Source organism: Diadema antillarum, unplaced genomic scaffold, assembly GCF_040938485.1.
Source record: "Diadema antillarum isolate AM-2024a unplaced genomic scaffold, OU_Dant_1.0 seq00000649_RagTag, whole genome shotgun sequence".
Classification (NCBI taxonomy): Eukaryota; Metazoa; Echinodermata; class Echinoidea; order Diadematoida; family Diadematidae; genus Diadema; species Diadema antillarum.
Window position 1 is genome coordinate 2175827 of NW_027271563.1, and position 14329 is coordinate 2190155.

Sequence of the window (14329 nt, forward strand, 5' to 3'; positions counted from 1 at the left end):
GCCATTTGGAGCCATATTTTTTCGCTTTGGAAATAAAGGAGGGGTGATGGGGGCCCAACGGGCGCAACTGCCGGTAATTGCTGGCAGCAACATCAGGAGAATTGCATAACAACTAAATGCGACCGAGCGAGCGAGCGAGCGAGCGAGCTTAAAAATTTTGACATTTTACAGTCCCAAAACTGCCGTTTGTAGCCGTATTTTTTTTGCTTTGGAAATTAAGGGGCGCACCAGGCGCAACTGCTGGCAATTACTGGCAGCAACATCTGGTGAATGGCATAACAATTAAATGCGAGCGAGCGAAGAGAGCGAGCTTGGAAATTTTGACATTGTACAGTCCCAAAACTGCCATTTGGAGGCATATTTTTTCGCTTTGGAAATAAAGGAGGTGGGGGGGGGGGTTCACCGGGCGCAACTGCCGGCAATTACTGGCAGCAAAATCAGGAGAATTGGGTAACAATTAAATGCGAGCGAGCGAGCTTGAAAATTTGACATTTTACAGTAAAAAACAAACTGCCGTTTGTAGGTATATTTCTATATTTAAGGGGCCTCATCGGGCGCAACTGCTGGCAAATACTGGCAGCAATATCAGGAGAGCATAATGATTACATTCGAGCGAGCAGAACGAACGAGCTTGAAAATTTTACATTTTACAGTCCAAAAACTGCCGTTCTTTTCTTAGCCATATTTTTTCGCTTTGGAAATTAAGGGGGAAGGGCACCCGGCGGAACTGCTGGCAATTACTGGCAGCAACATCAGGTGAATTGCATAACGATTAAATGCGAGCGAGCGAAGAGAGCGAGCTTGAAAATGTTACATTTTACAGTCCAAAAACTGCCGTTCTTAGCCATATTTTTTCGCTTTGGAAATTAAGGGGGCGCACCGGGCGCAACTGCAGGCAATTACTGGTATCTAGCAACATCAGAAGAATGGCATAAAGATTAAATGCGAGCGAACGGAGCGAGCGAGCTTGAAAATTTTGACATTTACAGTCCCAAAATTGTCGTTTGTCGCTATAATTTTTCGCTTTGGAAATTAAGGGGGGGGGGGGCGCACCAGGCGCAACTGCCGGCAATTACTGGCAGCAACTTCAGGAGAATGGCATTACGACTAAATGCGAGCGAGAGGAGCGAGCGAGCTTGAAAATGTTGACATTTTACTGTCCAAAAACTGCCGTGTGAAGCTATATTATTATCTTTTTTTTCGCTTTGGAAATTAAAGGGGGGGGGGGGCGGACGCCCGGTGCGCCCGGTGCGCCCCTCCCCCTGGATCCGCCACTGGTAGTCAAGGGTGTGGGTTTATGTTCATGACTGGGGGAGGTATGATCGACCAGCGAGGTGGCGTCGAAGTGACCAAGCGGGGAAAGGATGTCCAAAATCTGCACTTTAGAGCATCCCCTAAACTAATTGTGCGTGTTTGTTTGTGTGTGTATTATATGTACATGGAAAAGTTAGGAATTAGCCCAGGTCAAGTCTTTTTATTGGCAATGCAAGACATTTTTACATAGACTAGTATGTAAAGCAACACTGCAAAAGCAATGATCTAGCTTTGATATAACGAAGCGTAAGGTACAAAGGTGCTGTACATTCTACATCACATTGCGCAACATTGTAGCGACTCTTCGTTCGGATGTACTGAGTACACTGCGCACATCCTGCTTATATGCAGAATGCCAACCAGGAATCACGCTGAATCACAATCTTTTGTCGGGTCCGGGCTTTTTGAACAATGTTTCACACTATATACCTATCTAATTATAGTTAAAAGAAATCATAGAAAAATATCTTATTTCTTGATCACCCTTTCATTCAAAAGCAGTTTACTAACACTTGAATTACTATTTCGGTAAGTCTTTTTTTTTTTTTACCAGCGGATTATGAGGGGGCGCACCCCCCCCCCCGTAGTTACGCCACTGCTTTTGGGTGAAATAATTGGACAGATTTCTTGAATTCTAACAAAAAAGCAAGACAATCTTTTCATCGCGGGAATTATGATCATGTGGGGTGGGGCAAATGGTGCGCTTGCCTTCCAATATTTTTATGGGGGTTATTTCACAAGCAAGAAAATTTCTCATTTCGGGAATTATTAATTATGGGGGGGGGGCAAAATTAAAATACGCTTGCCCCTCCAATATTTTATGGGGGTAACTTTTTGTGTTTCGGTCCAAAAAAAGATAAGAAAATCTTCTCGTCTCTGGAATTATGGAGGGGGGGGGGGGGGGTGGGCAAAGTAATATGCTTGCCCCTCCATTTTTTTTTCATCTCTTTTAAATGAGGCTAAGGCTCGCTCTTGGGCTGGCAATATTGATTGGTCAGAAGTAATGTACTTTTTTAGACCCTACTATGTACTTGTAAGTAGCACACGTACATGCAAACGTGTATAAGTGCTCGGTATCGTAGGGATGTACAGTACGGTCGATAAATAGTAAACACTGTAGAATACTAATAGATATGTATAAAATCAGTGCTGCCAGAACCAGGGGTGCGAATTGATTTTGTGTGTGTGTCTGTGTGTGTGTGTGTCCCTGGTGCAAAATATGAAAAAAAAAAAAATAGAAAAGAGTAATTATTTAGCGTCCGGCGTTGAGGTCGCTCGCAGACTGATTTTTTTTTTTTTTTTTTTTTTTTAAGGATCTGAAGGGGGGTGCGTTCGCACCCAACGCACCCCCCCCCCCCCTGGTGACGCCCATGTAGATGCACCCAGGGTTATTTTATTTATCACTTTTTTTTTCTCTCGATGTGGATACGAGGGTTGTTTACGATAGGGTTCGCTGAGCACGTGTACGCGCGTTGAGTATGCAAGAGCCCAGCTGAACGGCGGGCACGCCCATCCATGCATGTTTGGATGTAGACGCGGTGCTTGCCAACCAATCCCCTCGTGTTCCATCGTATCCTATCAACTACATTTCGTATTTTTCTTTTGCGTGCCTTCACGTACACTTACAAATATACGGGCTAGCTAACTGTGTAGCTCTCAGAGACAACCCTGGATGCGGGCGAGCTGCCGGACCCTGTCGTCGACGATGCGATGTGTGTACCTCAAAATATCAAAAACAGTCATTAGCCGTAGGATATTAACGAGTATTTATCGTGAGTTTGGATACTATTACGATTGTTATCTTTATCAGTATCACACACAAATTCAACCTTCATAAATCCACGATCACAGAATGGCTGAAGCGAGAAGCGCTGTTGTTCGCGAGCCAAAAGTCGAGTATTTCTCCAGCACGGGGGAAAATACGTGGGAGAGTCGTTTGGAGAGATACCGCAGATCGTCCATGAGAAATTTCTTTCGTACAAGGTAAGAAGTGTTGTCCAATGAATCGTGGTTGATCCTTCATGGCTCTAGGATAATTACCCCATGGACAATTACCCTAGACCTTTCCCGTTACCTCAATAAACCCTGTAATACTAATTCTGAACGGATTAAATCCTATCCATGGATAACCATAGTATCATTTAATACAACGGTGTTTAGCTGGGTGGGGCGGTATTAAATCGTCCGAGTAAATTTACGTTCTAGAACTTCTACATCGTTTTGCGTTTGTTTTGTAGTGCCGGATAAGTTTAAGAAGCATTTTAAAAATCAAACAAACAAACAAACAAACAAAAATATACAGACACCTACCGTCGGATGAATCTCTGAGCTGTTTGTGGAATCTGGAATACCTACAGATCCAGATCTCTATCCCTGTTCTGATGAATACCTTGAATTCTGCCAACTCCATATAGATTATTTATCTAAATGCTTGAACAAGAAAGATAGCCTACAAATTAATAGATCCCAATAACAAATATTTACCCCGCAATAATTGCAAGTTTGGTAAGCAGTCGTTGATAGATTACATATTCGCTTAGAGTTCTAGACACAATGATGTCGATGTAAAATTTGAGATATTTCAGAAGAGTTAATTTTGTATACCTCTAATCGAAATATTATAGGGAGTCAACATTATGGAAAAGATTGTTACTGACAATCGAGCCTAGCAGATATTTAAAATGTGTATACTAGTGCTATAAAAACCTACCAGGTAAATGTATACTTAGAAGAAAAAAAAAAATAACCCCAACTCTGCTATTATTCATGAATCAGGATTTCTGACTTGGTTGAATGAAATTTTTGATTATGTAAAATTACGTTCAAATGTGTCACCACTATCAGTATTTGGTAATGGTATTTAATTACATTTCAAATATTCTTAGAAGGTAGGCCTATGTATACAGAGACTCCAACCCCAAGCACCTTCTGATCTGGAGATTCTCCCGCCCGAAACCCCTAGCAAACGGGAGACTCCAAGTTGATGTGTGCGAAGCGCGAAGTTCCTAGGATTCTAGATGTTCTCTGGTGGTATCTAAGGCTTATTTTTTCAACATACGATGAAAATAAGTAAGAAAGCCTTTCCACCGGGAGACACAGAGCCAGGGCGGGAGAAATCAAATCTCAAACGGGAGAACGGGAGATTGTGCAAAAATGGGTTTTCGGCGGGAGATCTCCCGCCGAAAACGGGAGAGTTGGAGTCTCTGTACATATGGAACCCTTGCAAAATGATTCATCACATTTATGATTCATTCCCCCTCCCCCCCCCCCCCCCCAGGAATCTGATCCTAAATGGTCTTTGGCCGACCTCTCCGTGGAACTTGTGCACTGCTGTCATTGGTCTGTCGTTGATCATGTCGATGGAGCTTTCCTTCCTAAAACCCATCCACGATGCCCTGTGGGGGGTGTCCAAATCACTCACCGTCTGCGAGGGTGAGTTCCTTCATGCCAACCTCCATTGTATCTCATTATAGGCATGTCTAGAACATCAGACTGAAGTTCAAACTAGCAGGCTATTTTGTTGTTTAGGAAAAATAGCCCAATGCTATGAATGAGCATCTTCATTAGCTCGAAAATAGCCTGCTTGGGAAATTGGCCCAAAACTGATGATCGTCACCGACACCTGATTATGTGCATCTTAGTGAGTACATTCAGGTGTCTGGACAATAACGATTGTGTGATCATGTATCGTCACTAACAAAAGGATCGTTTCCCTCATTTCAGTCTTGTTTCGCTGATGTGCCTTTCTCAGACGGAAATGTCTTTGAATAAATACAGATGATGAGGAGCAGCAAACCTGAGATCATGACAAATTTTGTGCCAAAAGATGGGTAATTGCTGATTCGCACATTTTCACACACCAGAGAAAAGTGAAATATTGAGATCACAAATGACAATCATTCATTTTGCCAAAATGTTAGCTTTCTTTTAAAAACTGCCTGCTTCTCCCAAGCGAACTTGTTTGAGGTATGATTTCCTAACATACACCACAACTGCAGATTCACTTTACTCGATTTTTGTGAGTTATTTTCTTCTGCGCATATAGTTTTAGATTTCTCGAATCTCCGTCTTGTTCTTCTCCCGGCTTGCTGGCGGTGACGATCATGGGATCAAAGCAGTGAAGCATGCTAAAGATGTCTTTGCGGCGCTTTTGAGATGTACGGGTGTATGAATTAATTAACGATACGATGAATGTCCATGTGTATTAGGTCCATGGTGTAATCAATCCTGTTCAAACAAAGAATGATCTTGCGTAGACCAGATTGACCAGAATGATCCATCAATTAACACTTGGGAAAGCATCCGTTTCATTATTTTGCGTTGAATGTATTTTAATAATCTCTTTCTATTGATATTGCTTAAATACCACTTTTGCTGTCACATGGATGTGCTGGCAAGCAGCATTTATGAGGAAAATGAATAATCATTACATCACAAATGCTTATCCCAGTGAATTTAAAAACCAATATGCCTGTTGGTATGAATGAACTTTTTTCTGCTCATGCACAAAGTAGAATTGCGAACTGGCTTATTATTGCACTGATTCAGAAATTGGCGCACTATTTCACGAACAAGACCACGATATTTGGGGAAATTTTTCCGATCAAATGGTGTGGTACAGCTCTATTTATAATTTGCATCTTCATGGTACAGTACGTATAGTGGGTTGATTTGACATCATGCTAATTTTCTAACCACAATAGTTTCATGCTATTTTAAAACTTCAGTCCGATGAAGACAGGCCTTTTGAGCATGTGAATAAGGTTTCTGACTGTACCATTACATGGCAATTATGCCACCACAAAGAATGAGAAATAGAAGAGTAGGTACAGGATATCCAGCATAATCTACCTTCTGGTAGTACTTGAGAGAATTATTGAATACAATTATATCTTACAAATGTTTCGTTTGACTTGTCAATTTCTGTGACAAGTTATGTTGAGAGTCTCTTTGGTATGACATGTGTTTCTCTGTGATTATTTCTGAGAATTGGGATTAAATTCTCTTGGTTGATCAAATCAAGAGTTACAAATGCAGAGTATGTACTGTAAATGTCACATAGTATGTAAATGTCAGAGTGGTGTAAACATGCTTGCTGTTTGCTGTGCATGAGATTTGGCCTGTTTCCATCACTGTAGGTATGCCGTGCCTTTCAGAGCTCTTGAAATAGTTAAAAAGAAATTGAAAAGAATTCCAGTACTTTTATTTGTTTAGAGCAGTTAGCTCAAAAGAGTATGATTGTGTGTTTTTCTGCTTTCCTTCACCACAAAAGATTGAACTTTAGAGCAGAGCTCTAGGTTCCTTCTAGCACCTCCCTGCTTAGACTGGTCCAACTTCTATTAAATCAAGGCCAGACATTTTTTTTTTTTTTTGAAAGCCAGGCTGTCAAGTTTATCCTTGACAAGGTGACATTGACACCAAAAAGGCCAGCTGGTTTCGTGTGACAAGTGCCTCGATGCAGGAAGTCCCACCAAGTGAAGATTGCAGACCTATCCTTTGACAAGTACCAGGAGATGTTTCTTGTGGCTATTAGACCCCGTTTACAGTGCGGGGCTGGACCGAGCCCCGCAATTTTGTCCGTTTACACTGCCGGGCTCGGCCACGCTTTTAATTCAAACCTTTCAATATTTTGTCGTAGTGGCGCTCTGCTTGTAAACAAATGCAATTTGGTATAGCTTGGTTTTCAGACCCTTTGCCAACTGGATTCCGTGGTTCGTCGCCGTTCGGGCAAAGGCCTTTGCCGAAGGAAAAATCCTTTGCAGGACCAAACCACCTTAAACTATACTAGTTTTCAACGTTGAGGGGGTTAATATCCTGAATAACGAAATAGTAAGGGCAGAGGGTTTGGCGGCCAGACTGAAATTGGGCGCGCATTTGGCCCAGTTTGCGTTTACACTGAGAAAAGGCCGCACTCGGCCGCGGCCGAGACCACCTCCAGAGCGTGGCCAAATGCGCGGCCAACTTTGGCCCGCATTTGGCCTTTTGCGCGTTTACACTGAAATGAAGGCGGGCTCTACTGCGGCCGAGCCTCACACTGTAAACGGGGTCCAAGTTTATGTGCTGAAATTTTCCCCTTGCTCCATTAAACTACAACATGGACTTGTAAACAATGCACTGACACCATGTTAGTGCTACTAAAATGTAGGGCTTCAAAATGTATTGTTTAAAAGGATGGTATAATAGTATTGGTTGAGATAAGGATTCAACTCTCAACTTCTTGCGAGATACCTAAAAATCACTTAATGATGTTGAAAAGCATACATTCTTAGAAGAATTCGAAGTTTATTTGATGAAAATCGGATTTGAAATGGCTGAGATATCCAAAAAACAAAGTAAAACAAAGTGATCCTAATAAAAGGTGAGTCCCACCTTTTATTTGAATTGCTTTGTTTTGGATATTGCAGCCATTTCAAAACCAATTTTCATCTAATAAATCATGAATTCCTCTTTAGAATTACATGCTCTTTCATATTTCATTAGAGGTTTCTCATTATTGAAAAAAGATCATTTTTTATCTCTATGAATCAGTGTTGGACATTATATGTTAATATCATCTCTCATTTTAGCAGAAACTTGTGTACATATTGCATATTGATAGCATATCACCTAAATGTGTTTGCCAAAATCTTTCATTTTTAGGTGATATGCTTTCAGGGTACGTCGAGGTGCTTTCAGTGTATCACCTATTGTGTTTGTCAAAATCTTTCTTTCTTCTTTATTTCTGCTGAATTTTTTGTGATCGCTATATCTCAGAGCATGCTATCACCACTTCACATGCAATTTTCCATGAACATGAAAAAAAAAAGGCCTGTTCATAGTTTCACAAGGGCACTGGTTGGCATGTGTGTTATTTTGTGCCCGTTTTTACATGGAATCACTTGATAATGTCATGGAGAATATGTTTACCAAATTTCACTTGAAATTACTTCATACGAGGCTGTCAAAGTTGAAATTTTGCATGTGGGTCAATAGTACAAATACTCCCCAAAAAAACACACACACCAAAACTGCTCGTATGAATGTTAAATGAAAGGTTACCCCCATTTTTTATCACATATTCTGAAAGGTGATGAGTTGTCTGTCATCTGATGGGTCATCGATGCTGGCAAATTGATTGAAAGTTATTAAATCCGTACAGGTATGAAATAAAAGACATAAGAGAGAAAATTAAAATGATATCATCAAATATTTGCATTCATTTGTGCGTATTTCACTTTTGATATCCTTGACTACTTTTCACTCAGATTTCAGCATGATGTGGCTTATCAGATTCTCTATCAGATTGAAATTTGCATTTCCTCAATATGAATGATTATGATGACATCATCAGTGCCAAAGACAAACAAAAAATATTGATTAAAGTTAGCCATGCAAAATTTGACCATTTTATGCATTATCTCTGTGGCGGTCCATTTTTTTTTTCAATTGACACAACTTCATTCACTGAGCAGTAGCCCACTTACGGTACCCATGAACAGTTTTCTCTTGGCAGCTTTTGATATGTTCTAGCTAACATTTTAGGGATCAGATCTGAAGAATAAAAAAAAAAAATGACTTTCTGATCAGACGCCATCTCGGCTGTATAGATTAGAGTCAAAAGTAAAAAACACTTCATTCTTCATCTTGGTATGCATTGTCTATTGCCCCCGATTCTGTGTATCACTTGTCTTGTCCCCTTGACGAGATCAAGTCTTGCTTTTCTTTATTAGGTGACAGCTATAATCAGTGTACCACCTATTGTATTTACAAATTATTTTTAGTTGATATGCTATCAGTGTATCACCTATTGTATTTACAAATTATTTTTAGTTGATATGCTATCAGCGTATCACCCATTGTATTTACAAATCATTTTTTCACGTATGACGAGATCAAATCTTGTTTTTCCTCATTAGGTGATAGCTATCAGCGTATCACGTATTGTATTATATTTGCAAATTATTTTTAGGTGATAGGTACACTAACTAAAAATAATTTGCAAATACCTTTTAGGTGGGTATCACCTAAATTGTATTTACAAATTATTTTTAGGTGATTTATATGCTATCAGCTTATCGATTATTGTATTCACAAATTATTTTAGGTGATGCGCTATCAGCGTATCACCTATTGTGTTTTACATAGAATCTTTCTTTTTTTCTTTATCTCTGGGCACTTTTTTTTTACAGCTATATCACAATATTTCGATAGCAATTTTCCGTGATCATGTCACATGTCATTAACTCTGTTTACTGAAACTTTTCATTGCAATCACTCAACCGTGATGTCTTGGAGGGACCATTTTGGAAAATCACATTAGCAGACATAGCTTCATATCCAAATGTCATTTCTGTATCAAATTTTGTGACCATAATCCTCAGGTTTAACTGGTTGTAGTATTGCATAATAGTTATCAGTCAGTCTATCTTATAGAATGGATGGGGAGAATCCTGCAATCTCATTGGTCGAGAGCCACATATTAATTTTTACTGGTAGCATGCTTGATCACTGGCAATAGATGCAGATAACATGTCATATGTCAATGCTGATGAACAGTGCAAATATGGCAAAAAAAAAAGAGAAAAAAATCCTGAAATCATTATAGCTCATTGGAATGTACTGTATGATGAACCCCCCCCCCTTTTTTTTTGTTACATTCTGAAAGGTGATGAGTTGTAAATGTCCTCTGATGGGTCGTCATGGCAAGCAAATTGATTTGTATTACCTACCACCAAGGAAGGAAGTTACATGTATTAACTTTGGTCGGCATTGGGGTGTCTGTGTGCAAAATAACTCAAAAAGTTGCTTAAAAATTTGCATGAAAATTACAGGAAAATTATTTTGAAAGGTGACGAGTTGTATATGTCCTCTGATGGGTCGTCATGGCAGACAAATTGACATGCCATTACCTACATGTACCTCCAAGGAAGGAGGTTATGTATTAAGTTTTGTCGGCATTGGTGTGTCTGTGTGCAAGATATTACACTCAAAAAGTTGTTAACGGATTTGGATGAAACTTGCAGGAAAAGTTTGTATTGGCACAGGGAACAAAATGAGTAAATTTTGGTAGTGATCCAGGAATTTTTATGAATTTTAACCCGTTGAGGATGAGTCCCGAGTATACTCGGGCAAGCGTCTATGGGAAATGCGTGTTGCAGCAAAATCAAACCGTCTTCAGCAGGTTAAAAGGATTTTTTAAATATTTTGGCAAGTAGGGTCAATGAACTTGGGAGTTCAAGCTGTGCATATATTTGAGGTTTGCATTGGTATGTGTATTGTATTAAAAAAGCTTGATGTGCTCAAGGAGCTGCCCAGCAGGAAATTGATGAGGTTTACGAATACTTTTCAGCTTCTTTATTTTTTACTATCATTGGGAAATTGGGGGATTATCAGCACACCTATGGGTTGAAATGAGCTTCTCGGCGGATGTCTGCTTTCTTGAAGTGCTTTTTCTAATTTAACTCCTGTATATAGATTAGGGTCAGTGACTCAAAAGTAAAGAATGCTTCATTCTATATCTTGTTAAATTCATTGTCTATCATGCAGGATTCTAGGTATCACCAGTCTTTCCCAGTGAAGAGTTCTAATCTTGTTTTTCTTGGATAGCTATCAGCATATCACCTATTATATTTACAAATTATTTTTAGATGATCACCTATTGTATTTACAAATTATTTTTAGGCGATGCGCTATCAGCGTATCACCTATTGTATTTACAAATGGTTTTTAATGTTTGCAAACATCTTTCTTTTTTTTTCTTTATCTCCAGTAACGAGATCAAGTCTTGTGTTTCTTTATTAGGTGATAGCTATCACTCGTATCAGTGCATCACTTATTGTATGAATTACAAATTGTGTAGGTGATATGCTACCTAAAAATAATTTCTAAATGCAATTTAGGTGACAGCATATCACCTAAATTGTATTTACAAATTATCTTAGGTAATTTATATGCTATGATCAGTTTATCACCTATTGTGTTTGCAAATTATTTTTAGGTGATGTGCTGTTGGTGTATCACCTATTGTGTTTTACAAAATGTGAATATACTTGGGCAGGTGTCTGTGGGAAGCCTGTGTTATTGGAAAATCAGCTCTTCCTCAATGGGTAAAAAAAATACAAAAAGAAAACATGGACTCTCTCATACACCTGCAGATACTTGTATACATGGTATCCCACCTGTGTGATATACTGTAAATATAGTTCTGATGGTGCAAATGTACTCTAGTCATGTCAGAAGGCGTGGGGGTTTATTCACTTTGATCAGATAAAACAAAACAGAAATGAACCATACATAATATTCCACAGTGACTTCCTGTATGCAAATTAGCTTCCTGCGCTGGACTTTTTGATGTCATGGGTGCACTTTGGTTTTAAAAAGCTGCATGATGTGTAGTGACTCTTGTCGAGTTGCACCAATACAATAAAATCATGCCCTTGCGTGTAGCTCACATTTGAATTGAGACTAAAAAAAAAAAAAAAAAGAAAGAGAGAGAGAGAGAGAGAATGGTATTCTTTCCGAAAGGTCATTTCTGTCACTCCTAACCCCCCAAAATGGAGTTGGGAATGTCTTGCTGTTTCACTGCTATGACACAGAAATTGACTGTACAGTCACTTCCGAATTCAACTGCAAAGAAACTCAATACTCTGTCTGTGTAATCGCTGGAAGTATTGAGTCATCGGCATTTATCTGGATTTTGTATGATAGTGAGTTGTCTATCTGTGGAATAAGGCATGCATACAAGCAGTGGCTGTCTGAGTCTGTGCCAGCTATTGTACTTGAATCAGATTGTATGTCTCTGTAAAACAAGGTGTCACTCTGTGTTTATATTCAATCAGCAGTAGGGTACAATTAAAATAAAAAACAATAAAAGTTTCTTTCTCTTCCTTTCTATTTCATCTTTCTCCTCCTAACGATGTCTTATAAACATCTTAGCATCTTGCTTGATTCTCACTCTATTCTTCTTTACCACTCTGTCTGTTCCCTTCTCTATCGTCTCCACTATAGTGCAACTTCAACTTCCAGCCCATTACTGTCCCCCACTCTTCACTTTTTGCCCTCCTCACAACCCCCATATGTTGCTTCCCTCTTCAGTTCTCCTCTTTCTAGTCTCTACTACCAAGCAACGATCCGATTAAGGACTACATACACATGGTGTCACCGCAAACGTTTCTCCTTCATTTACATGTACTTCACCATGCAAACCTTCAAACAACACAAAACCTTCAAGCAACAAATAATAAATTCATTAGAATCAAAATATCAAGCACACAAAAGTTATGGAAATCAAAAGTTACCAAGTTGTTCGCAATCATAAAAACAGTGTAAAATGCTAGAGGCATTAGATTATTTACTATAATCTCATAATCTTACTGCTTTCCAATGTAGTTATAAGGACAGAAACATATGATACTGCGTTCATTTTTGTGGTTGATAATTTTAATTCAAAGTAAGAAATTAATTCATCACTTTTTAGCAGATGTGCAGAAAAGAAAGACGGCTAAAAATAAAAACGTTAAAATTGTGTTTTTGTGTAGTTCGAAGCACTGCATGCAGACTAATGACTTGTGGTGAACAAGTACATGACATCAATATTTAGTAATAATCAATAATTTTGAAATTCCCACATATTGATTAAGGTGTGTGATTCCATCTGGTGATTTTCATAAGATTAGAATTTAGCCATTTTACATAATGAAGAATTTACTGGAGCTTGCACAAGTAACAATCTAATAACCTCTTCCTTAATGCAGTACTGGTCGATGATCTTTAACCCGTTGAGAACGGACTGATTTTGCTACAACACACATTTCCCATAGACACCTGCCTTAGTATACGTACTCGGGACTTGTCCACAACGGGTTAATAGCAATTACGTGCAATATGGCTGTACAATACCCTACAACTGAATCTCAATGGTTTGCAATCCGAGGCACAGTGCTGTGTGAAAGTGTCTTTCTGAGGGGACGGAGGAAACTCGCAATCAGCACTGCCCGAGATGTAAAAATAGACTATTGTATGCTGCCCTGGTAATCGCACTAGCTGCCTGGCGGTATTCAAATCTTGACCATAAGTAGTGACCTGACAAACTACTGACCTTGGGCTGTAGTCTGGCCGTTCCCGCTGACCACAAGCCGGTAGCAAGCTGGTAGCGCACTTGGGTAGCTTAGATTCCTGCATTATGAATTGCAGTAAAAAAAAACATATCCTTTAAAGGCCCACATATTTTGTGTTTGGTCGCAGTGTTTATATATTCACCTCAAGAATCATGTAATCGACAATAGCAAGCATTTGCGTTTTGCCTTTTTTTCTCAGTATTGCGGCATTTCTATCCAGGTGAAACACAATAGAAATGAGTGAGGGCAGAAGAGATAGGGCTTTATACCAATTAATTTGCCGCATACTATTTGTACATTGTAGATTGGAACTGTAGAGCAGATTGGCTTGACCTTTTATATTTTCCCCCATCAGAAATAGTGGATGCAGGAAATGGGTTGTTCATGTCACAGAATGAAATTAACCGTTTTCTCTCTCTCAAGCCCTAATTACCATAAAACCAGAAATATTCGCGGCATTAAATTTTCATGAATCGGAGCCGATTGCCTTTTTTGCTATCTGTCTGTCAGTATACCTATCCATCTATACTTACTACAGCCTGTAGCTATCTACACTATCTATCTCTCTATCTATCTCTCTATCTATCTCTCTATCTATCTATCTATCTCTCTATCTATCTATCTCTTTATTTATCTCTCTATCTATCTCTCTATCTATCTCTCTCTCTCTCTATCTATCTATCTATCTATCTCTCTATCTATCTCTTTATTTATCTCTCTATCTATCTCTCTATCTATCTCTCTATCTATCTCTCTATCTATCTGGCTATCATTCCATCTATCTATACATATATATATCCACAAACATCCTGTCCCCAGCAATTTTTCGGGGACTTTATAAAATCAAACATTATTTTGCTTTTTCAGCCATCCTCTTTCCAATTTCCAATGCCTGAAATATCACAGATTGAGGAAATAAA

At 39.1% G+C, this 14329-nt stretch overlaps 1 protein-coding gene across 1 annotated transcript in view; it reads left to right on the top strand.

Annotated features, from left to right (window-relative positions):
- The first annotated feature begins 2943 nt into the window (after positions 1–2943).
- LOC139736510 (carnitine O-palmitoyltransferase 1, liver isoform-like) overlaps positions 2944–14329 on the top strand; it is a 37981-nt gene continuing 26595 nt past the window's right edge. The window contains exons 1-2 of the mRNA XM_071647260.1: positions 2944–3297; positions 4592–4746. Of these exons, the coding sequence (XP_071503361.1) occupies positions 3167–3297; positions 4592–4746 (286 nt within the window). The 5' untranslated portion in view covers positions 2944–3166. The remainder of the gene's footprint in view (positions 3298–4591; positions 4747–14329) is intronic.